Source organism: Myotis nattereri (genome assembly GCF_964212035.1).
Source record: "Myotis nattereri genome assembly, chromosome: 12".
In the NCBI taxonomy this organism is placed as follows: domain Eukaryota; kingdom Metazoa; phylum Chordata; class Mammalia; order Chiroptera; family Vespertilionidae; genus Myotis; species Myotis nattereri.
The window spans coordinates 38,698,135-38,724,034 of NC_138087.1; the positions used below are offsets into that span (position 1 = coordinate 38,698,135).

The 25,900-nt window shown below is 43.0% G+C and overlaps 1 protein-coding gene across 1 annotated transcript in view; it reads left to right on the top strand.

The window, feature by feature from the left end:
• Positions 1-6,778: 6,778 nt before the first annotated feature.
• The window catches only part of PGM5 (phosphoglucomutase 5), a gene marked incomplete at its 5' end in the record, with an annotated part of 164,129 nt that continues 145,007 nt past the window's right edge, over positions 6,779-25,900 (top strand). The window contains one exon of the mRNA XM_081103133.1: positions 6,779-7,039. Coding sequence (XP_080959259.1) covers positions 6,779-7,039 — 261 coding nt within the window. The remainder of the gene's footprint in view (positions 7,040-25,900) is intronic.

Genomic DNA, 25,900 nt, shown 5'->3' on the forward strand with positions numbered 1-25,900 from the left:
TCCAAAAACAATATTTACAAGTTAGTCAATTAACATCAAGTGCTTTTCAAAGTTGGGGCCAGTGCATGAAGGCCAGGAAACTACACCCACATTATTTTGCCCATTGGCTTCTTGTGCTGGCATTGGGAGGCTGATAAGCAGTCCTTCAGGATTCCTAGGCATCCTGTGGCACCTCCAAAAACAAACCACACAGGAATGGGAATTTCCATGTGTTAGGCTGACAACTCCTTTTGCACTATTACAAAGTATTTAAGGGTCAATGAAAATAAATTTTTTAATCCTTAACGCTAGTTCCCTATTTTGCCTATGATGTTATGCTAGAAAATGTGCTGAAAAGGTAATCAGACATAGTTCATTCTTGCTCTCAAAGACAATACTACCGATACAAAGATTAAGAATCATTATATTATATTATACTATTATATTATTTATAATTATTATGGTAATAATAAATTTAGTAAACATAACACCAATAAAAATTATTTTTAATAATAATAATGGTAATAACAAAATAATCATTGTAGCAATCACTTATTAAGCCCCTATTATGTTCCAGGCACTGTGCTGAGCAATTTCCATATATTAGCTCTTTGAATATGATCATCAACCCTAGGAGGTAGGAAGCATTATGTCCATTTTTCAGGTGCAGAAACCTAGCTTTAGGAAGAGAAAGCAAGTTGTCCAAGGCCACATATGTAGTCATTGATGAAGGTGGGGAAAAAATATTTGAAGTCCAAGATGTGGGAACACAGGAACAAGTGCACTAGACACACGTGAGACAAGGACCTTTACATCACTTGAACATTCACTTAGTGGCCCTACAATGAAGGCAGTAGAGAGGCAGCAAATTCTGTTGGGATTGCTGTGTGTTATTTCATTTGGACATAGTGAAAGGGAACAGAAGGCTTAGTGGAATATGGTATTTTAGGAGAAATCTAATGGGCTTTCTCCACCACCCAAAGGTGTTTGGGCAGATTAAAAAGGGAACTGGTGCTTCCTTAGAGGAATGACTGCCTCATGACATTTTCCACCTGCTTTTCTGGCACTTGTCCTGTACTTTTGGCATTTCTTCGGCTCTTAGAGTCAATGAGTCAACAGCATGTTTTTAGCATTCCCTGTGTGCACTGAAGTAGACTCCAACTCAATAGGAATACTTAACTACCATGACCAAATGTGTGTGCCAGCCTTCTCTGCCAGCCAGGGCATCCGAGGTGGGGGTGGGAGGGTGGAAGAACAGAACATATAAAATTATATATAAACTAGAGGCCCGGTGCACAAAAATTTGTGCACTCGGGGGGGTGGGGGGGGGAAGGGGGGTCCCTCAGCCCAGCCTGTGCCCTCTCACAGTCTGGGACCCCTCAGGAGATAACACCCTGCTGGCTTAGGCCTGCTCCCGGGTGGCAGCGGGCAGGCCCAATCCCTAGGTGCAGCCCCTGGTCGGGCTCAGAGCAGGGCCGATTGGGGAGTTGGGGTGCCGCCCCCTGTCATGCACAGAGCAGGGTGGATTGGGAGGTTGCGATGCCACCCTCAGTCACGCTCAGGGTAGGGCCGATTGGGGGGTTGGGGCACCGCCCCCTGTCACACTCAAGGCAGGGTCGATGGGGAGGTTGTGGCGCCACTCCCTGTCACGCACAGAGCAGGGCCAATCAGGGGGCTGGGTCGCTGCTCCCTGTCACGCACAGAGCAGGGCCCATCAGGGTGGTTGGGGCTCCTTACCCTGTCACGCACAGAGCAGGGCCCGTCAGGGGGTTGGGGAGCTCCCCCCTGTCACTCACAGAGTAGGGCCAATAGGGGAGTTGGGGCACCGCTCCCTGTCACACACAGAGCAGGGCCGATCAGGGGGTTGGGGCGCCCCTATTGTCACACTCAGGGCAGGGCCGATGGGGAGGTTATGGCTCTACCCCATCACACACAGAGCAGGGCCCGTTGGGGGGGTTGGGTTGTGGCGCCGCCCTCTATCACCCACAGAGCAGGGCCGATCAGGGGGTTGGGGCGCCACCACTCTCACACTCAGGGCAGGGCCGATGGGGAGGTTATGGTTCTACCCTGTCACACACAGAGCAGGGCCCTTGGGGGGTGGGGGTTGGGGCGCCGCACCCTGTCACACACAGAGCAGGGCCGATCAGGGGGTTGGGGTGCTGCAGCCTGTCACACACAGAGCCGCAGGGCGATCAGGGGCTTGGGGAGCTCCCCCCTATCAGGCACAGAGCAGGGCTGATCAGGGGGTTGGGGCGCCTTCCCCTGTCATGAACAGCGCAGGGTGGATAGGGAGGTTGTGGCCCCGCCCCCTGTCACACACAGAGCCGCAGGGCGATCAGGGGGTTTGGGTGCTGCCCCCTGTCACGCTGATCCTGGTGCTGGGAGGCATATTACCCTTTTACTATATAGGATAGAGGCCTGGTGCATGGGTGGGGCTGGCTGGTTTGCCCTGAAGGGTGTCCTGGATCAGGGTGGGGGTCCCCACTGGGGTGCCTGGCCAGCCTGGGTGAGGGGATGATGGCTGTTTGCAGCTGGTCACACACCCTTCAGGGTGGGGGTCCCCACTGGGGTGCCTGGCCAGTCTGGGTGAGGGTCTGAGGGCTGTTTTCAGGCTGGCGGGTGACTAGAGCTCCCAACTGCTCATTTTTTCTTTTTTTTTTTTTTATTCGGGGCCAGGTTTAGCTCTGAGGCTCCAGCTCTCAGGCCTCCGCTGCTGAAAGAAGGTATCTGGTTTGTTTGCGTTCTATAATTGAAACTCTGTTATCAACTCCAGCTCTGAGATCCTGGCTCGCTGAAAGCATGTTTCTGGGGTTTTGTTTAGCTTCTATATTTGTTACAATGTTTGAGCTTCTATATTTGTTACAATGTTTGAAACTGCAGGCTCAGAGGCCGGCAAGGCAGGCGGGGAATGTTGGTTTCCTCCATCACTGAAGCAAGCAAGCCTCATGTTAGTTTCAAGCTGCCTGGCTGCCGGTCGCCATCTTGGCTGGCAGTTAATTTGCATATCTCCCTGGTTAGCCAACGGGAAGGGTAGCGGTCGTACGCCAATTACCATGTTTCTCTTTTATTAGATAGGATATATATGTAAGTCATTCTAAGTCTCGAAATCACTCAAGGGTTTATATTTCTTTAATATGTTTTTATTGATTTCAGAGAGAGGAAGGAAGAGGGAGAGAGATAGAAACATCAATGATGAGAGAGAATCATTGATTGGCTGCCTCTTGCACGCTCCCTACTGGGAATCGAGCCCACAATCTGGGCATGTGCCCTGACCAGGGAATTGGACAGCGAACTCCTGGTTCTTGGGCTGACACTTAACCACCACTGAACCACACCAGCCAGGCTCAAGGGTATATTTTTTAATTGGGCGATTTTACCTGCTCCCTTTTGCAAATTCTAGTAACTTTCTTAATAGAAACCTGACAGAAATTAATCTTTTAACAGTGCTTCATGAGTAAAAAAGAGAATCATTGAATGATTTATCTGGAAGGGACCTGAAAGATCTAAAGTGTTTCATAGAATATTAATGTCCTTGATATGTTTTGGAAAGGGGCCCCATAGATAAAATTTGGAAAATCTGGGTTAAAGTTGAGTATTCTTTCCTATGGAACTTCAGTCTTTAATATGCTAATACGCTTTGTGAATCTATAGGATAGGGGATAAAGTATGTAGTGTTTTAACACTTATTTTACCCTAAATTCTCTTTTTGGGAAATGCTGATCTTGCTGAACCAGCTAGTGTTTTCTCTACATGAAGGTGCTGGCTGACACCTTTTTTTTTTTTTTTTTGAGAGCAAGGAAGTCCCAAGGGAAAGGGAGGACATATCAGATGCTCCTGTTTCATGCCAAGAATTCTCAGTGAGATGCCTTTCTCTAGACTAGAGGCTCAGAGAAGGCTGAAAGGCATCTCTAGGCAAACAGAGCTGCCCTTCATTGTGACCCATGCTGCCAAGAGCTCTGAGTCAGTTCAAAGGGGTGACCAGTCCCTAGAAGCAGGAAAATGTATTTATCCCTGACCTAGCCCACCGAGGACACACAAATGGGAAGGGCGATGTCACCACTGTAGTCACAAAGGCAGTCTGAGTCTCTTTCCTTAAGCAAACTGGTCTTGTGAATTTAGGTTGGGAAGCACGAATTTTAAAAAAAGTTAAACTAATGTCTTTTCTGTGGGACCTCTCAGAGCTTTGAATATGAAAATGTGCATTGTGAAGCTCCAAGAATGGGGTAGAATGTGCAGGATTCTAAGAAGTTACTTAGCCACGAAATTCTTGTTTTGTGCAGTATTTGGTAGGCACTCATGTTCTGAGGAAAACCCTTTGAGAAACACTGATCTAATCTGACCTTCTCATGTTACCAGTGAGCAACTATGGGCAAGACATTTCTTATCTATGGGGCCCTCTCAGGTTCCATTCTCTTTCACTGTGACAAATTTATTAAAATTAACTGGACCAAATTTGGAGGTAGCTTTGGAGATATTTCTTTAGTTATAAAACTTTCTTTTGTTTCAAGGGCAAATTACTCTATATATCTTTAGTTCCCGTTGTCAAAGCCTACAGATTAATTCCACCAATCTTTTAAAATATCACCTATGCCCAAAACTCTTTAAGTACAGTGGTGGTCTACAAATATATAGGCCGTAATTCTTGCTATTCATTAATAATGATAAATGCAACATTTATGGCAATAATATAAATACCTAATATTTGTCCAGCACTGTACTAAGTATTTTAATCCTACTAACAATTTATGAGGTAGGGATTATAATAATGCCCATTTTATAGTGAGGACACAAGGTGAGGAGAGGTTAGGGGATTATTCCAAGGTCACATACAGCTAGAGGTGAGAAGATATGCGCAGAAAGGTATAGCAACATGGGAAACATTCCTTATTAGTGATACAAAGTGCTATGTGAATTCAGAGAAAAAAAGGATTTTCAAAAGACTTGATCAGTGAAAGTGTGAAGGATGTGGTGAACAATTGTGATTTGGTCATCCATTTCTCTTCCCTCTGGAGCAGTGGTCGCCAACCAGTGGTCCGTGGTCGTTGGACCACTGGTGGTCCGTGAGGTCCAAAAGGTTGGTGACCGCTGCTCTGGAGCATAGCACCTCCTTCCTTTGGAGGAATCGTTTTCCCTTTCACTGTGGGGTTCTTTTCTGGTAGTATAGTTGGGCACATTCCCTTGTGCTGGGCCAAGCAGAGTCTTTGGGAATTTGGGGGTTTGAACTAAGAAAAGTGACTTTCCTCTTGACTGGTAAAACTGTAAAGTCTTGTATGAGATGTGCCTGACTTGTCTTTAGTCCGGTGGAAGGAGCTGAGCTTTGTTGGGACAGGATGATGGAGATATCAAGACTGAGGCAGGTGCTGAAAGTGGAGAGATGAAGTCCTGGAGGTTTTTTGGGCAACTGTAGGCTTGGGGGCTATGTCTTTACTGGGGTAAAGGCCTTACCACCTTCTCTTCCCTGGGAATAATACTGTCCTTTTTTGCAAAATGAAATGTTATTAGAAAGTGATTTAAAAACCCCACATTATAGAGATATGCACAGATCCTTAGAAGGGCTGAGGTCTGTCTGGTGCTAAGCCAAGGCTCTCTCAACCACAAATTCAGGGGAATGGACTCTAGGGTTTTATTTTTTTAGTCTGTTCTTTATTTACTCCTATTTTCTATGGGATATTTCTTGGTTTTGGATTTCAGGTGAGCTTTAAGGAGACGGGGCAGACCACCTCTAGCCCCTGCAGAATGAGAGGATCCCTGGAAAGGACCTAACAGTTCCTAGTACCCAGTCCTTATTTAATTTGAGTTTGTTCATTCATTTCTGGTAGGATATTAAAAAGAGCTCAGCAATATGGGCAAATACAGTGTAGGACAAGCCTGTTTCTAAGCATAAGCTGGGCTAGTGAGGGTGCGAAGGGCAAGAAGAAGAAAATGTGTGTCTGTGTTGCTGCTGTTGCAACCACCACAGGAAGAAATGTTTTCACACTGAAATGTGGGCTATCTGGAGATAGCCAGGGGAAAAGTGTTGATGGCTGGGCGGGCCATGCTGGGTGGAAGGGCCTGACAGTATGTGATTCCCTGCAACAAATGGTAGTGGTGGAGGGTGTGTACACACAAGCACACACACACAGCACCCAGCCTCCAATTTCATCGCTGGCAGAAGATAACAATTCTCAGCTTGCCTTTCCAGGGTTATTTTTGGCTAGGGCTGTTGCTGATGGCAAAAGTTTCAGTCCCCCCACCCCACCCCCACCCCGACTCCCTCCCTAGTCCTTGTTACAGCGAGAAACTTGTGTGAGTAAACTGCTCACTCCCAGAGGACAAGGAGACAGGGTTGTTGGTGAAAGGGGAGAGGATCCCAAATCCTCCTCCAGGCCTCACCACCCCCGGGTTATTTTCTAGCAGCGGTGGGCCCAGGAGACAGTCCATTGCTGGGGAAGGCTTGGGTCAGACACAAGAATAGGAGCCGCCAGGGGACGGGTAGCTGGCACTGGGAACAGGTTTTGGGAACGACACCCCGAAAGTGAGTCCAGACGGGGGGAAAAACTGCGGGCCCCTAGGGCCATCCAGCTGGAGAGGAAGTTTGTTGGAAGGTAGAGGCAAACTTTGCTGGGGCAGCGAGGGGCCGCTTGGAGAGGATCCACTGGTCGGTGCCGCGGGAGGGCGCAGGCTGCAGGCGGCTCGGGGAGGGGGCCGGGGCGCGAGGCGGAGTTCGGGCGCGCCGCCAGGTTGGTGGCCCCCCCTATCCCCCGGGCTGCAGATTCCCTCCGGCTCCCGGGAGCCACGGCAGGACCGGAGAGGAGCCGCCATGGAGGGAAGCCCCATCCCGGTGCTGACCGTGCCAACGGCACCCTATGAGGACCAGCGGCCCACGGGGGGAGGGGGGCTGCGGCGGCCCACCGGGCTTTTCGAGGGCCAGCGCAACTACCTGCCCAACTTCATCCAGAGCGTGCTGTCGTCCATCGACCTGCGCGATCGCCAGGGCTGCACCATGGTGGTGGGCAGCGACGGCAGGTACTTCAGCAGGACGGCCACGGAGATCGTGGTGCAGATGGCTGCGGCCAACGGGGTGAGTTACCTGGTCCCCTCGCTTCCCGCTGCTGTCCCAGGTTTTCGCCCGCGCCCCCTTCTGCCTGCCGGCTCGGCACTCTCCTAGCCCAGGTCCTTCCCGGCAGTGTCCCACCACCGCCACTCTCCACAGCCTCCCGGGTGCACCCAGGGCATTGTCCTATTTGCAGTCATCTTCTTCCACCCTAAAGTTTGGGTCTGCCAAATTTAACAGTAGTGTTGTCTCAGAGCACACAGCAGTGTTGATCCCTGACATATTTGGCAAGTTCAAACGGTGAAGGTTTTTAATATCGTTGGCTCATGAACCCAGTGAAATTATTTTATGATTAATTTGATTCGGATGGAAATGGTGTAGGGATCAATTTGATGCTATGCAGCCTGGGCTCAGTTTCCTGGGTACATTTTTAAATGGTCAGAAATAGATTTGCAATGCCTTTCTTAAAGCATTTCCCAACTTCTCTCCAAGATGCCCTTTGGCATTTGACCACATTTCATGCCTTTTCTCCCTTAGCGTTTCATCCTCATTTCCTCTCCATTCTCTCACGACCTCTGCAGCCTTCTTTTGCAATTGGAATTCTCAGACCCCCCCTGCCCCACTTCCCTTCTCCCTCCTTCCTTGATATCCTACTACTAGAAGCACCGGTTGCTATATCCTCATATCCCTATTTTCCTCCCAATCCAGCGGCCTTTCAAGGACTTTCACAAGAGAGATAACTAATTTCAGAGATCTCTGAATTCTATATGGGAAACATTGTCTTAAATGGTAATTTCAGCCTTGTTAATGTGGTCAGACCCACACACATAGAACTTTCCTTTAAGTGAAATCTCTGCAGATGTATGAGTGCGAACATTTAAAAAAGTGAAACTAAACAATTGTCTGGCATTTGGATTCCTTCCTTCCTTCCCCCCTCCCCACCCCATTGTGTGTGTGTGTGTGTGTGTGTATGTGTGTGTGTGTGTGAGAGAGAGAGAGATCGCCAGTGAGATTTGTAGTTGTCCATGCTTCATGTTTTTCTACTGTAATTTCCCCTTCCCAATGCTTCAGGGATGAGGAAATACTTTTTTTTAAAAATAACCAAAACCAATTGGGAGAAACAGGGCCAAAGGGTGAGTTGGGTTGTGGAATTGTGATCTCCAACCCTTAGCAGACAATGATGCTGGAGATAAAAGACTTGAATTTCTCTCTGGCTCTCACTTGGGATTGGTGAAAATTGGCTAGAATCAGGGATTTGCAAAGAGGTTGACAAATGGTCTTTTACTCTTGCCTGACAAAGCTGTTCCTGTGGAATAATGGAGCGTAATGAGCCTTGGGAGAGCTATGGCAGCTCTCATACTCCTTCCAGTTTTTTCCACGGATGAGAGAAACATAGCCTGTCCAATATTTATTGTGGGTCAGAATATTTTTGAAGCTTATAGTTGTTGATTTGCATGGGCAAATTATTATGCTTTATTATTTCTTGGCACACTTTACTATAAGGATGCTTCAACCTCTTAATACAGTGGTTTCTCTGGTAAACACATTTTATTAACTTTGAACAAAGTTTATTTTAGGGGATAGTTAGCATAAGCTAATATATGCTTAAAATAGAGTTAAATGTGGTTATGAAGAATCCATATAGAAGTCCATCTCTTAAATATTCTGAAAGGACTACTTCTAAGGCAGGTGGGCATGGGTGAAGAGAACATTGGATATTTATCAAAATTTCAAACAGCTCATTTTAACCTATCTTATCCTTATTTTGTTCAGTTCTTGGGGACTTTTGCTAAAGCGAAGTGAATAATCAGAAGGCTGGCTTCTGGGAAAGGCAGTTTTGATAACTGTAAGCAAAATTGGTCTTGAGTAATTGCAAATTGGTGGGAATGGACTTGTCTCCTAATTTGGACTGTTGAGTTATATTCGGGAACGATGAACTTTGATTCCAAATGCTTTGACCTTTTTTGATTTCTTATGAAATATTCAATAAAAGGCTAGAAAATAGTAGAAAAATAGAGTTTCTTCTTTTAAATCTGACTGGAATCTGACGGGGGGCTGCATTCTCTCTATCTGAAAAATCTTGGTTTTTATTAAAAATGTTAATTTTACAAAACAATTTTTTATAAAAAAAAAACTTTAGTTCTTTGATTCTGTAATTGATGGAGGAGAACAGACGTTTGGAGTTTATAAAATGATAAACTATATTACCAATGTTTTAATATCTCATAAACTTTGAAATGGATTATCAGATATATCCCTGTACAATTTGGGATTTCCCATTTTTATTATAAAATTGTGAAATTTTTAAACTTTTGGAAAAGTAGAGAGACTAAATAATGGCATTCATATGCCCATACCCTAAATTGTTAACATTTTTTCTATACTTATTTCATCTCTTTAGGGAGTAAAGTATTTTAAAGTATACTAAAGAAAATTACATTTTACTTCTAAATTCTTTAATATGGATCTCTAAAAAAAAGGAGAACATTTTCTTTGACAATGACACTTTCATTCCAAACAAAATAAAAAGTGATTTCTTTGTATCATTTATTACCAAGCCCAGATTCAGATTTCCTCACTTATTTTAAAATGCTTTTATAGACGGTTTGATCAAACTGGTTTATTCTAATCAATAAACACACATTGCATTTGGTTATTTGTCTTAAGTCTCTCTTAACCTAGAAAATATTTCCCTCTTTATTTTTATTTTGTTAATGAAAATTACTTGTTGGAGAGACTAGGCCAGTCAATTGTCCTATAAAATCTCCCCTCTCAGCCCTCCCCCCACTTTTTTGGAATTTTTTATTTCTTTCTTGATGGTGTCATTTGACTTTTTACTATATTAATTTATTACTATACAAATTTACTATATTAATTTGTAATATACTATTTTATTTGTTTGTTGAACTAAAAATTAGTTGCAAAGGCTTAATTAGGTTCGGGGTCAACAATTTTTTTACAAGAATATTTTATAGATGATGATATATGTTCATGTTGTATCACATTAGGAGACATAATCTCGGGTTGTTCCATTATTCGTGATGCTGAGATGATTACAGGGTTATTGTGGTGATTGCCCGTAGCTTCTGTTATTTCCCGTTTTGGGACTAGCAAGTAGCCTGTAGAGTGAACTAAGTACCATGTAAATATTTGTTTCCTTATCAACTTTCATCCATTTGTTTTAACATCCATGAGTGATCCTGGCTTGAGTAAATTGTTTCATTAGGGGTTTCAAAATGTTGATTTGCTAATTCTCCTATTCCTCCTGCATGTTTTAGTTGGCATTTTACTATAGATTGGGACAGTTTCCTCACAACCGGGCCATTTAGTTATCCTGTAATAGAGTCCTCTCTGGAAAGCAGAATATATATTTATTTCTCTCTTTACATCACCAGTTTTCATAGTAAGATTTGGTGAAACGGCAACTTCCATTGTTATACATGACTTTGGTTTTGTTTTGCTTTCACATTTTTAACTATTGCTATGGACACCTGGATTTTTATAGAATCAATTTGAATGGATTTGTGAGTGAAAAGGTACTTCTTTACCTGTTTTTGTAGTCTTTATGTGGCTATGTGAATATACCTAAATCTCCCTGGAAGTATTTTAATTCCCCTTTAAAAATACAAACAATGTCATACTAAAAAAGAAAAATAATTACTAAGTACAAAGAGTAAATTGTATCATTTAAATGAATTATGACTAAACTTAGTTTGTAACTAGTTGATTTTTTATTCTCTTTCTATTCCTATCTGCTTCAGATCCTCTTTAGGGGTTTAGATTCTCTATATACAAATTTATTCTAATCTCTTATGAGTTCAAGAGCTAAATACAACATAATGGCTACAAGAATGCCTTTGCCCTTCTCTGGGTAGATCCATCTAGCTAAGAGCATTCTCTCTCTCTTTCTCCTCTGTGTTATAATCTTTTTTTTTTAGTCCCAAACTACCTTTATTATTGGACAATAATAAAGCCCTGTATCTGCCTCAAGATCTTTCTGACTTTTTCTAAAGTTTTCTCTCTCTGGAAATGACATTGTATATCAGCACTGTCCAGTAGAACTTTCTGTGATGATGGAAATATTCTGTAATCTGCACTGTCCTGGCCACTAGCCACATGTGGCTGTTGAACACTTGAAATGCACCCACTGAAGAACTGAATTTTACATTTAATTTAATTAATTGAATTTTAACTTTAAATAGTCACAAGTGGTTAGTAGCTACCATACCAGACAGTGCAGCTCTATAACGTAACATTTAAAGTACGTGTGTGTGTGTGTGTGTGTGTGTGTGTGTGTGTGTGTTTAATGGAGCCAGAGTATTACAGTCAAAGCAATAATAGGTTAAGTAAAGGTAAGTCATCAAATATGACAAATACGTATCTGGCAAACCCAAACCAGACGATAGCCTTGGAGATATAATGAGGTTTGGTAGAGAAAGCACTGAATCAGCATCTGGAACTCTCCCCTTGATTTCCTACCTCTGCCTTGCAGGTTATAGGACAAATGCTTTAGCCTCTTAAAATACTTAGAAACCCCTTGTTTCTTCCTCTATAAATTGGGTATGACAGCATCACTGAATTATCCTGGGAGTCAGATAATGCACTGCATAGGAAAGCATTTAGAAACATCCATAGCACTAAGATAATTAGTGGAGTATTATTAAGGTCAACCAAATACATCTCAGGTAATAATAATCTGAATGCGTGTATTGAATAAACCATGCAATGGGCCCCTTTGCAAACAATTTGTATCTCTTGTTTCATGTTTTAGTCAAGAGAAAATCCACTTGTTGACTAGCCATATACAGTATTGGGCATATGATGATCAGCAGCAACAACAACATTATTATCGAGTTACAGCATTCAAGAGCTTCTTAATGCCTTTTGAAACCCTTTTGAGGTGCAAGCTGAAGTGCAAGGGCATGAGGAAAGCTGGGTCAGAAAGAGACTTGGGTGTGCCTTCCAGCTAAGAAGCTTGCACAGGTTATATTTGATTCTAACAGAACATGAAAAGGTAGTTCCAAAGAATGAGAATACATTTGCCTTGGCATTTATTAGACTACTAGAGGCCCGGTGCACAAAATTCGTGCACAGGAACAGTTCCTAGGCCTGGCCTGTGATCAGGGCCATCTTTCCCAGCTGCCCGCAGCGGGCCCTGCCACCTGCTGCCACCCACCCCTGGTTCTCCGTTCGCCATCAGGTGATCGGTGCCTGACGGCTGGGCGAAGGGACTGAGAGGTCGGTTGTTCCCACTTGCTTGCTGGCTCTGCCCCCACCACAGGTGGCCATCAGGCAATCAGAGCCTGCTGGCCAGCGAAAGAGACCAAGAGGTGGTCAGTGTGCCTCATAGTGACTGGTCCAGCGATCGTTCTGGTCGTTCTGCTGATAGGGTCAATTTGCATATTACCCTTTTATTAGATAGGATAGTACATGGGTGGGGGCTGGCTGGCCTGCCCTGAAGGGGGCCCCGGATTGGGGTGGGGGTCCCCGCTGGGGGGGTGGGGCCGGCTGGGGCGAGGGGTGTGGGCAGTTTGCAGGCCAGCCACACCCCTGGCTTTGTCAGGAATGACATCTGGAATGACATCCAGAAGACATCTGGTTTATCCAGTCTAATTAGCATATTACCCTTTTATTAGTATAGATATGGGAGACACACTTTGGAGTAGAACCAAAGACAAGGAGCATAGGCTTGGAAGGGGAGCAGAGTGGGATATGGTGTTGGGTGGAAAGTAGAGAGGGAAGAAAAAGGAAGCAAGAGAGGGAAACCAGTGCTTCAATACGTAAGGCTTCTTTCCTGGAATGGATGTGGAAATCTGGGGTTGGCTGGCTCTAGGTTTTTTTTAAAATTTTTATTGCTTAAAGTATTACAAAGGGTATTACATATGTGTCCTTTTTTTTCCCCCCGCCCTTGACAATCCCCTGGCCTCCCCTACCCCCCAGTGTCTTATGTCTGTTGGTTATGCTTATATGCATGCATACAAGTCCTTTGGTTGATCTCTTACCTTCCTCCCCCCTGCCCCCCAACCCTCCCAGCCTTCCCGCTGCAGTTTGACAATCTGTTTGAGGCAGCTCTGCCTCTGTATCTATTATTGTTCAAAAGTTTATAATGGTCTCTATTATCCATGAATGAATGAGATCATGTGGTATTTTTCCTTCATTGACTGGCTTATTTCACTTCACTCCAGGTCTTATCTCTTGAAGTGAAAAAGAACTGAGTGGTGATTGCTATGTATTTTCTACTGGTTTTTGCTACAGAATAGGTACAGGTGGCTGGAATGAGCTACTTTGGCCCAGATGTTAGGAAGGTTTATAATCTCTCTATATAAAAGTCTAAGCAACTGGCTAACCGACTGACCGTCCAGTAGCTATGATGTGCACTGACCACCAGGGGGCAGACACTCAACGCAGGAACAGAAACCACAGCATGGAAACATGGAACAGACTGATGAGTCTCAGAGGGAAGGGGGGAGGGGGAAAGGTGGGAAGAAATTAACCAAAGATCTTATATGCATACTAGAGGCCCGGTGCATGGATTCGTGTACCAGTGGGGTCCCTCAGCCTGGCCTGCGGGGATTGGGCTGAAACTGGCTCTTCAACATCCTCTGAGGGGTCCATAGGCCAGGCTGAGGGACCCCACCACTGCATGAATCCATGCACTAGGCCTCTACTACATTAGAACTCTAAAGAGCCTTCCATCACTCTATCTTGCTTCCCTTCCCAAATCCCCATTTGTGGAATTGGGAAATCTATTATATGATGAGCAGCAACTTTTAGGGAGCCTGTGGTTCCATCCATCTATGTTTGGGCCAGTTCATTCTTAAATCTTTAGCCTCAAGTCCCCATTTACTTTTTTTGTGTGTGTGTGTAAGTAAAGGGAATGGGAGAGGTTTTGAGAACAGCTGGGCCCTCCCAGTTGCTGGGGTGGGTTATTTTAAGCTTTGTTTAATGTGTCCAGAGACCCAGATGGCATTTTTAACTAAGCTGCTTTAGTAAATCTTCTAATAAAGCATATGATGTTTATTGAAAAGACAGACACACATCAGCAACATTATGTGTGAAACTTGCCCTGAGAACTTTCTATGAAACATCTGTTTTCTTGGAGCCATTTGTGAACTCTGAAGTTTGCTAGTTTCTGTACAGACATAAAGAGTAGAAGTTGGAACCGATTTTTGAGGAATCTCAGCACAGGTATTGGCTTCACTAATCTTAACGCACATCTCTTGGTCCTTGGCCACTCTTCCTTTAGACAACAGTAACATAAACAAATGCTGTAATAGAATTTGAATAGGATTATTGGGGAATGATAGGCAGGGGAAAGAAGGTCTAAATTTCCCAGGGATTTTTATATAGAAGATAGAAGGCTAGGGCTACAATGTTCTTTGTTAGCCTACAGCCTTGACAATTAATTGCAAACACTCAAGATTTGGCCAATATGCCTTAACTGTTTATACTTGCATAGCCAAAGGGAAAGTTTTAGGTTCTTTCATCTGACTTGATTCTCATTAGTTATGAATAAAAGGATATTTAGAATATACACAAGACTTGCTAAAATCCACATTTTTCTGAGTTCTTGGATATCTTTCATCTCTTACATCTTTAGTGACATCAAATTTTGGACTAAAGTCTGTATTTGTATGAAAAGTTTCAGGAATATTCAATCCACAAAGAAATTCTTTTTATTGGCAAAAAGTCACAGAAGTTTTTCTTTACTTTCCAAGTCTCTAATAGGTGCTTTGTACAAATATATTAAATTATTGCCAGTATATTTTTCTCCTCTGATAAGAGTCCTGTTTTGCAGCTGGCAGGGTTGGGGGAGGGTATCTAGTTTTGCATTTAGGAATTTCTAATGGAAAGAGAAAAGAATTTGAAATCATAAAGACCAAAGTTTATCCCATTTGACAAAAGATCCCACAAAATATTGGGAGGAGAGTTTTACTACAAATGATTAATGTCTACAATACATGAAAAGAGTTTTCCAATAAGAAAATTCAAACAATTAAAAGAAATATTGTCAACAACACAAACACATGAAAAGGGGATCAACCTCATTAATAAACAAAGAAATATAAATAAGAGAAACCCATCAGTTTGGAAAAAAATAAAAATACTCAGAGTTTGGTGTGGGTGTGGAAAATTGTCATGTATGTACACTGTTGGTGGAAGTTAAATTAATACAACTTTTTGCTTAGGCAGTTTTGCAGTATATATCTAAATTAATAGAGTTCTTGTTTAATAATTCAGGAGTCCCTTAATCTACAACTTTATCCTGGAGATATTCCTAATACAAATGTGCAAACGTCTCTGTATAGGAATGCGCACTGCAACATTCTGCTAAAGAAAAACTTGGAAACAGTCTATATGTTCAACAGTAGAAAACAAGTATATAATTTATGACACAACTTCACCATAGATACATTAATATTCATAAGCATAGGAGGTGGATCTATATGTGGCATGAGGAAGATGTGAGTGATAGTTTGTTAAGTGAATCAAAGTAATTAGTAGAGTATCTTGTGTAGCATGATCCCACTTTTGTGTATATAATTTAGGCACAGAAAATAAGGTTGGAACAAGCACACTCCAAACAGTTAACAGTGAATATATCTGGGGTCTGTGGGTGTGTATGGAGAATTCTTTTCATTTCTACTGCATATACTTCTCTCTATTAACTAATCATATACCTATATGAATTGCTTTCATAATTAAACATGTCAATAAAGAATAACGAAGAAAAAAGAAGAAGCTTTGGATTTGAGTCATGGTACTACCATTGGCAACTTGTATGCCCGTGAAGTCACCTAGCCTTCTTGGGTTTGTTTTCTCATCTGTAAAAATAGGGAAAGTAATAATACTTGCTCCCATATCTTCCAGGATTGTGGGAGGATTGAATGTGGTAATGAATTATTATCAATTATTTTATTCACTCATATTACCAAACTATTTTCCTCTGATTAATGTAAAAGGACATGTGCATATGGGCTTTTTAATCTCCAGAGCTTTACTGATCAGAGGTGCCTGTGGATGTGGTGATCACATTTGCTTTGGTGAGGCTTCCTCTTGACTTTTGGTATTCCTCCCCAGTGCAGGTGTGCACGCACACACAGACACTCCTGCACCCACTCACTGTCATGGTACTTGAGGGGACAGCTGCTCTGGCATAGACTGTTAACTCAATTTAAGGGACTTATTTTCTTTTATAGCATGGTCTGTGCATTATTTCCTGTTATGAATTAGTTGTGTCAGTGCCAAACTCTTCTACCTTAAACCTTTCTGAGGCTCAGGCTGTGTTAAGAGCATCCCCCCAACCCGCCCAGCCACCCCACTGTCCCCTCCTGAGGCCAGATCTTAGTCTGCTCATTACAGGATTTTTAAGCCTAATGGACTGGGCCATGTGAGAGATTACTGAGAGGAACAGACCAAGCAGGGGCTAAGAGACTCCAGGCTAATCTGCTGAGTAGTCTGGAAATGCACAGCTGCAGGAGTTGGTGATGCTTTAAAATACTTTGTCAGGCTATTTGTTAGGGCACCTGCTTCTGTGGCCCTGCCGAATGCTTGCTTAGGAGGCATAATCTTTTTTGGACAGGAGCTCCCAAATGTAAAGTGACAGATGCTAATGTGGAATATAATACAGAAGACCCAGCTTTGCTGTCATAAATAACGGTAAATTGTTTAATCTTGCTGAGTTGTAAATCTATGATAGCCAGATGTCTTTAGTTCATTGGAACATACTATAGGAGGTGGGGGCACTTAGCAAATGGGCAGTAATGATTAACCAGCCAGACAGAAAGCGGTCTGATGGAATTTATTTGAAGATCCATATAAATGTATTTTAATTGATGTGACAACTACTCATGGAAGAACACATAGCTATAAAGAGAGACTTTTGTTTTTGTTTTGGAATATATATATTCTATGTACAGAGGTACCAAAGATACTGAGTTTTTGTTTTGGAATATGTGTGTGTGTGTGTGTGTAAAAATCATTACACAGTAAATTCTCACTTAACATTGTCAATAGGTTCTGTAACTTTAAGTGAAATGACATATAAGGAAACCAATTTACCATAGGCTAATTGATATAAATAAGAGTTAAGTTCTGTGGCATCTCATTGAGTTATAATGAAATGATATCGAACAAAATGGATGTTATTCTAGGACCTGCTGTATTATAAAATTTTTATATACCTATAAAGGTGCCAGATGTAAAGTATTCTTAAAAATTTAGGTAGTTTGTCAAGTAGCATATGTGTGTGCATCTGTGCATAGGACACCCCTTCACCCCGCAAAGATATATATATTCTTCCCTGGATATATTCAGGAGGAAGATAGAAGAGAGTTCCAGATGTCAGAAGTGTTTGAAGGCTTTATAGAATTGAAGGAGGTGACTACATGTTCCCAAATGATCTATGTTTCTATGATAATAAGTACACTGATGCTGGAGTTGGATGGACCAAGACTAAGAAATATAAGCAGTTTAAGTCCTATTGTTCTAGACAGGAAGCTATGTTGCAAGGACATCTTTCTGCAGTGAGCTCAACAACATGGGTAAGTTAACAGGCCAGCCTAGTATACACCAGTGGACAATGCAAGTCAGAGGCATGGCTGGGGGAAATGTCAGAAGATCCAGGTCAAACAAGGGTGCAGACATGTTCCTGTCACTCCTTACCATGCACTTCAGTAGTCTCTTAGTGATTAGTTTTGGTGGTTAAAGAAGAAAGAAGCCATTATTGTCATGCAGGCATGTTTCAACTAGTTTTTTAAATTTAATTATTGGCACACTATATTCAGTTTATTCCACAGTATGAGTTCAGTCCTCAAACATTGTTTTAGTTGCACATATAAAAACTTAAGTGAAAGAACACCTTTTTATTGGTCAATAAATGATAGTACATTTAAATAATGGAAGACTATATAGCCACTAAAACCATGTTATGGAAGAATATTTAGTGATAAACAGATTTTAGGGAAGGGCTAGTTATATTAAGTGAAAGATGTAGGCCACACAAATTTTTTTTTGTAAAAAATCATAAACATGAAAGGGAAGGAGAGAGAGAGAGAGAGAGAGAGAGAGAGAGAGAGAGAGAGAACAAAAACAGATAGACAAAAGACAAAGGATGCACACAGAGATGTTAACAGTAGTCATTTATAAGTTTACAGATGATTTTTATTTTTCCTCTTATGCACTTCCTAAAGGTTCAAAAAAAGGAACATGCAAATATATATTTTCGTAATTAGAAAAATATTACAAGTTATTAAAACAATAACAAATTCATTCAATTGCTATGAATTAAGAAATTCATAATTAAGAATTAAGAAATGACACCAACAAGGAATGTAAGTGAAATGTATTGAGAGTTTATTGGGTGGCAGATATTGAACTGGAGCTCAGCTGTATTGGCTTTCATCTTCCATCCTGTGACCATTTAGGTCTTATACATAATAAAACTGAGATACAGAGGGATTCAGGGTCTTGTCCAAAGTCACATACCTAATAGGTGGCAAAGCCAGTTTTTACATCCTTTCCCATTGGATACCAAAATCTCAACTTATCTCAGGGCACTCAACTCTACCTCTTGACCCAGGTAGATTCAATGGTTCTCATCCTGATCCCAGTGGGGTTGGTCAACTCATGAAATGGCAGCAAAGAGGGCCCCTTCTTGTTTCAGTGAACCAAACCCTGTACCTTAAGGTAAATATTTCAGCATTTTCCAAGCATTGAATTGCCTTATCACCAGAAGGAACCTAAGCTCCAATTCCACCCCCTCATTTGGCACCCGAGGAAAGCCAGATTGCCTGACCCTTTCAATGGTATTTTGAGAACTGGTGGGCTGATTGAGGAACAGAACTTGGGCCAAGCATCTAGGTGCCTGTAAATTGTCTGAACTTGTTCAGATGTTAGGAATCGAGTGTGAAATCCATCTTGGGTTGGTTCAAATGGACTCTTGTCTCTTGCTTCCAGCCCCTGAGTGTGCGTGTAAAGACATCCAGGGGGACGGGAAGCTGAGGATGAGTTTGGGTGCTCCAATCTGGTCTCCATGTAACAAAGCATGTTACAGCACAATTATCCATGAGCAGCTGGAGAAGTCCCTTGGTGTTTGGATAACCACATCCACATCTTGAGTTTGTTATGTCTTGAAATTCCACTTAGCCATCACCTGCTTACTCATGTGCAGCACTGCGTAAGGGCTGGCTCTCCTCTTTGACAGCTGGGACAGAAAGGCTGAAGCCTTGCCATCCATGGCAGTTTAGCTTTGGACTGCCTTTGTGTTTTGTTTTTTTTTAACCGAGAAGACAGGAAACAGACATCTCTGTGTGTATGGCTTTCCATGCACTTTGTAGATGGACGTGGTGGTGGCTGTGTGGTCCTGTACAACACTCTATCTCTGTACCATCAAGGAAGTTTCTGTTTATTGCTCTCTTCACTCTCTCTGATTCTTGTTGGGAATTATGGGGATATGACACAATGAATGGAAGACATTGAGGAATCTCATGTTTACTTTTTCTTCTCTGTCTTTGGGACTCTTTTTTTAAAAACGACTTACTTAAAGCGAAAAGGTAATCATCAAGGGGACGTCTTAAGGGAGTGCACACATGAAAAGAGTCCTGCTTTTTTAAAAAATATATTTCTTTATTGATTTCAGAGAGGAAGGGAGAAAGAGAGAGAGATAGAAACATCAATAATGAGAGATAGTCATTGATTGGCCACCTCCTGCACACTCCCCACTGGGGATGGAGCCCGCAACCCAGGCATGTGCCCTTAGCGGGAATCGAACCTGGGACCCCTCAGTCCTCAGGCTGAGGCTTTATCCACTGAGCCAAGCCGGCCAGGGCAAGAGTCCCGCTTTCATTAGTTACTGGGGAAAACTCATCTGGAGTCAGAATTCTGCATATACTCTGAGATTCTAACCTGTGGGTTTAAATTGTACACTGCTGCTCGCTAGGATTTTAATTTGAGCTAATTAAAAACTGAAAACATACTAAATCTAATTTAGAAGAGTAGTTGGTAGCATTCTGAAAAGAAGGATCCATCAGAAATAAAATCATTAACAAAATTAGTTGTATATGTACCTGGTATAAAGAAATGAAAGTGCTGAGAGAAAGCTTTGTGTAATAAATTTTTTCTTTCTCAGGACACTAGTCTGTGGCATGTGGGAGGGCATATTAATTCTCTCTGCACCTCCTATGCCCACTCATGGGTGGAACAAATAATGGTACAATCTAGGTGAGGTGAAAGGGTTGATGAAAGGCATTGGTATTGCATTAGAAGGATAGACCCAGAGAGATCATAGGGAACTGCACCATAGGAATAATGGTAATTGCATGAACTTGTTCCTACCTAGTCATGACTTGTAAATGCTTAGGGAAGGGGCGACATAGCAGGGAGATTTGCCTTATGCCAGGAGTGGAGCTAAGACTCATATCTACTAGATCTTCTAACTGCAGCAGCCACAGGAAACCAATATAGATTTTGCATTCCTTTATATATATATATATATTGTTTTAGTTTCCTAGGGCTGCTTTGACAAATACCATAAACTTGGTGGCTTAAAATAACAGAAATTTATTCTCTTACAGTTCTGGAGCCTGATAGTTGAAATTCAGGTGTCAGCAGAGCCATATTCCCTGCAGAAGTTCCAGGGCAGCATCACTTCATGCTTCTTCCAGCTCCTGATGACTGATACATTCCCTAGCTTTGGCTGTACCACTCCAGTCTCTGGGTCTGTCCTCACACTATCTCCTCCGCCGTGTGCTTCTCTTTTGTGTCTGTTTAAATAAGAACAATGTACTATGGCTTCCATAATAGAAAAGGTCCAAGTATAATCAACCTGCCATCAGGTCACTGACTGATGATCCTGGGAATGGTGCCATATTAGGGACTTGGTGTTGGTCCCTGCTGCTAGCAGATTGGGCACTCGGCAGTGGCTGCAGTCAGGTTGGCCTTGGTAATTCTAGAAGTCTATGCTACTGAGCCCGTGTATAACGTTCTTCTGCCACAAGGGCCGCTATATTCCTGAGCTCCTTAGGCAATGGCAGGAGTGGCTGGGAAAAGAGGATGACTAGTATTCACAAAACAGATCATTCTATTCGCTTGATTCTTAAAACCCTCCTCTGCTGAGGTTACCTTTTGGTAAGCATTCACATGGGACACAAATACATTCAGAACTTTCCATATCTTTCCTTTGCAGCTCAGTCACTCATTCTCCCCAATCTTCTCCAGCACTATTGTGCCTCAGTACCTCTTAACTAGATTTATATATTTTTTCCAGTACTCTTTCCCCCCCTGCTATTTATAGGTTAATGAACAGGTTTGCATAAGTGAAATTTCCAGATAACTAAAATTTAATCTGTTAAACCTTCAATTATAACTAAGTTGTTTCAGGTTAAAATTTTATTCAAGTGTATTTTTCCACTTTAACCTTTCAAAAAAAGAAATAATTAAAATTTAATAAGATAAAAATTTACCTATGATCTCTTTTACTTAACAAATAAATCATATATACGTATTTCTGTATTTTTCTAAGTTCTGTCCCCAAAGTGTACATAATTTTACCTTCCTGTAATAGCATAAAAGTGACTTTGTATTCTGTATTTTTGATTTAGCATGAAAACATTGTCTGTGTTTCTTCACTAACTGAAAGAAAATATAAGCTATTATAGCAAATAAAACTGAAAGGTACCCCATTTTTATTGCCTTAAAAATAATACAAAGTTATTTCTTATTCACATCATAGTCCACTATGGGTGTTCCTGGTGGGAAAAGACTCTTGTCTATCCAGTAAGGCAGGTTCCTTCTACCATGTGGCTCTGGCATCTCCTAGAGCCACGTGGTCAACTATATTGAGTCTGTGGAAGGAGAAATAAACGGTGTAGAAAAGGCATGTATCCTTCACATCCTTAGTTCAAGAACTCATATTATTTCTATTCTCATTCTCACACTAGTTTAACACTCAGTGTGAAAACTAGTCATGTGGCCACACCTAGATGCAAGGGTACATCTAGATAATAGAGCCCCTGTCTGGGCAGCTGCTCCTCAGCAACTCTATACTATGGAAGGGATCATAACTTTTTGTGGACTACAAACCAAGTCTGCCACAGCTGCACAAGTTTTTTAATTACCCTTTTAAATAGCTGAAGAATATTCCATAAGTCAATACATTATGCTTTATTTAGTAGGTTCTTAATTATTAGACATATATAAAGATTGCTTTTAATTTTTCACTTCTAATGAATACCACTATAGGAAATATTTAGACACATATACCTCTTTCTGTTTAAAGATTATATCTTTAAGAATGATTCTTTAATCCATTTTGAGTTTATTCTTTGTATGGTGTAAGAAGGAGATCTAGTTTCATTTTTTTGCACATATATGTCCAATTTTCCCAACAACATTTATTGAATAGACTGTCCTTATTGTATGCTTTTGCCTCCTTTGTTAAATATTAATTGACTAGGGGCCCGGTGCACGAAATTCGTGCACTGGGTGTGGGGGGCGGGGGGAGAGTGTCCCTCAGCCCAGCCTGCCCCCTCTCACATACTGGGAGCCCTCAGGCGTTGACCCCCATCACCCTCCGATCGCCTGATCAGCCCCTTGCCCAGGCCTGACGCCTCCGCCAGAGGTGTCAGGCTTGGACAGGGGACCCCCATCTCCCCCTGATCACTGGCTCTGGCCCCCGCCCAGGCCTGAGACCTCTGGCCCAGGAATCATGCCTGGGCAGGGGACCCCCATCTCCCTCTGATCGCTTGCTCCACCCCCCGCCCAAGCCTGATGCCTCTGACCCAGGCTTCAGGCCTGGGCAAGGGGACCATCATATCCCCCCAATCCCCGGCTCTGCCCCCTGCCCAGGCCTGATGCCTCGGCCAGAGGAGTTGACCCTCATCACCCTCCAATCACCAATCACCAGATCGGCCCTTTGCCCAGGCCTGAGGCCTCCGGCAGAGGTGTCAGTCCTGGGCAGGGGACCCCCAGCTCCCCGCAGTTGCAGGCTCCGCCCCTGCCCAGGCCTAACGCCTCTGGCCTAGGCGTCCGGCCCAGGCAGCGGGGACCTTCAGTGGCAGCGGGGGACTCCGTGATCGTGAGCTTCGCTTTAGGCCCAGGCAAGGGACCCCTAGCTCCTGGGACTGCCAGCTTCGACCGTGCCCAGCTCCCATCGCTGGCTCCACCCCTACTTCCTGCTATCACTGGCCAGGGCGGCAAAGGCGCCTGATTCTCTGATCATGGCTGGGGGGCAGGGCAATGGCGGCCCCAGGGCCGCCGTTGCCCTGCTCCCCAGCTCTTAGCTCCCCCCTGGGTTTCCGATCACTGTCAGTGGCAGGGGGCTTCTTCCTGCTTTCCCTTTCGCCTCCCTGCATTGTGCCTACATATGCAAATTAGCCGCCATCTTGTTGGCAGTTAACTGCCAATCTTAGTTGGCAGTTAATTTGCATATAGCCCTGATTAGCCAATGAAAATGGTATCGCCGTACGCCAATTACCATTTTTCTCTTTTATTAGTGTAGATTATAAAGGCATGCATTTATTTTTGGGCTCTCTATTCTGTTCCATTGATCTATATGTCTGTTTTTATGCCATTTCCATGCTGTTTTGATTACTGTGGCCTTGTAGTATAGTTTGATATCAGGAGCATGATTCCTCCAACTTTCTTCTTCTTTCTAAGATTACTGTGGCTATTCAAGTTCTTTTTGGAATACTTGTTCTACTTCTATGAAATACACTATTGGTATCCTGATAGGGATTGCATTGAGTCTGTAGGTTGCTTTGGGTAGTACAGAAATTTTAATGATGTTAATCCTTCCTATTCATGAACACAGTATATACTTCTACTTATTTGTATCTTTTTCAATTTCTTTCTTCAATATCTTATAATTTTCCAAGTATAGGTCTTCTACCTTGTCAGCAAAACATTCCCATGACTTTTCTTGTTCCCCACCAACCCAAGGTAAAGCCAAAGTCTTCATCATAGATTCCAAGGCCCTACATGATCTGGTCCCCATGGCCTGCCATTTCCCTCCCACTCCCTGCTTCAGCCACAGTGGCTGATTTGCTGTTCCTCAAACACACCAAGCATGATAAGGGCCTTTGCCTTATTATTTTCTGTCATAGAATTCTGCTGTCTCCCTTCCTATTAAGTATCCAATAATTGTTATTATTATTACATTTATCCTATATAATAAAGAGATAATATGCAAATTGACCATCACACCCTTGCACAAGATGGCCGCCCCCATGTGGTCACAAGATGGCCGTCAGGGGAGGGCAGTTAGGGGCGACCAGGTGAACAGGAGAGGGCAGTTGGGGTGACTGAGCCAGCAGGGGAGGACAGTTGGGGGTGACCGGGCCGGCAGGAGAGGGCAGTTGGGGGCGATTGGGCTGGCAGGGGAGCAGTTAGGCATTGATCAGGCTGGCAGGGGAGTGGTTAGGGGGCAATCAGGCTGGCAGGCAGGAGTGGTTAGGGGCAATCAGCAGGCAGGCAGGTGAGCAGTTGGGAGCCAGCAGTCGGACATCCCCTGAGGGGTCCCAGATTGAAGAGGGTGCAGGCTGGGCTGAGGGACAACCCCCCCCCCCCGCATGAATTTCGTGCACTGAGCCTCTAGTTTGTTTATAAGCTGCTTCATCCACTTAAAAATATACTATGGAGATGTTGTGGTATGTGGGTCTTTTCCATACTAAGTCATCCCAAGAGTGCTTTGTTTTTGGAGTTCTTGCGTTTGCTCGCTATAGGGTATATTTTTTCTGTATCTTCCCTCATTGTCATATTTGGCCAATGACCTACCTCTAGCCATGCTATTTTGGATTCCAGGCTAACTGCTGTTGAGCTGGATGCTAAAGCTTGCCTTGGTTTGTGGGCTACATCAATACTTCTCAAACTTTAATGAACGAATGAATTATCTGGAAGGAGGAAAGCGGATCTTGTTAAGATACTGATACTTATTCAGTAGGTCTTGGGTGGGCCTTGAAATTCTGCATTTCTACCAAGCTCATAGGTGATGCTCATGCTGCTGGTACTATGAGTGATGAGGTGGTTTGATCACATAGCTTGTTTGAGCATTGGAATCACCCCCAAAACTACAAATTCCTGGATACCTCCCTTCTTCCCGAAGGTTCCAATATAATTAGACTGGGATGCAGTATGGTGAATTAGAGTAAGGTGAATTTTCTAGGCTTCATTAGTGATTCTAATTTGTAGCAAAATTTGAGAGCTGCTGGATTAGATGACATTGGGTCCTATTTTAAAACAAAGCATACCAAGTAATACTCTGCAGAGCTGTATTCTTTTTTAAAAGTTAGTTTTATAGCTATAGAAAAAGTCCGGCCACACTAATGGGTGACTTAAAGATCTCTGCCTTGCACACGATTGGGTAATGTCCCCAACATCCTCAGCACAGCTGCCACAAGGTCTAGACTTCCTGCCTTCAGAAGAGGGTTGTTCCAAGTCCAGTTAAAATATGCCCACTGACAACAAGACTATATAAATCAGGTCCCCTCCTGTATGAACTTATGCTGAGGCAGAGAATGGGATGAAGCATAGAAATGCTCCATTTCTTTTTTTTCTTGTAATTTCTAGCATGTTAATGTACATCTTTGGAGCCAGCAACTAAGAACTTCTTGTGTGGTTCAAACTAACCCTTTGGTCATCGAAAGCAGATGTTTCAAACTACTGAAGATCAATGAGACAGTTCCAATTTACAGATTAATAATTGACTGCTAGATATGGGTGTCTCAAATGGTCTTGGAGACATTGGGCAGAAGAGACAATGCCCAAGCTCTGTCTTCTTTCCCTCTCCCCTCACACCTGCCCACTCAGTTCCTTTGGCCAGGTGATTTACTGTGTGTTAGTAGAGCCTGGGGCACTTTCCTGTTGAAATGTACTTCAATCCCATGTATTAGG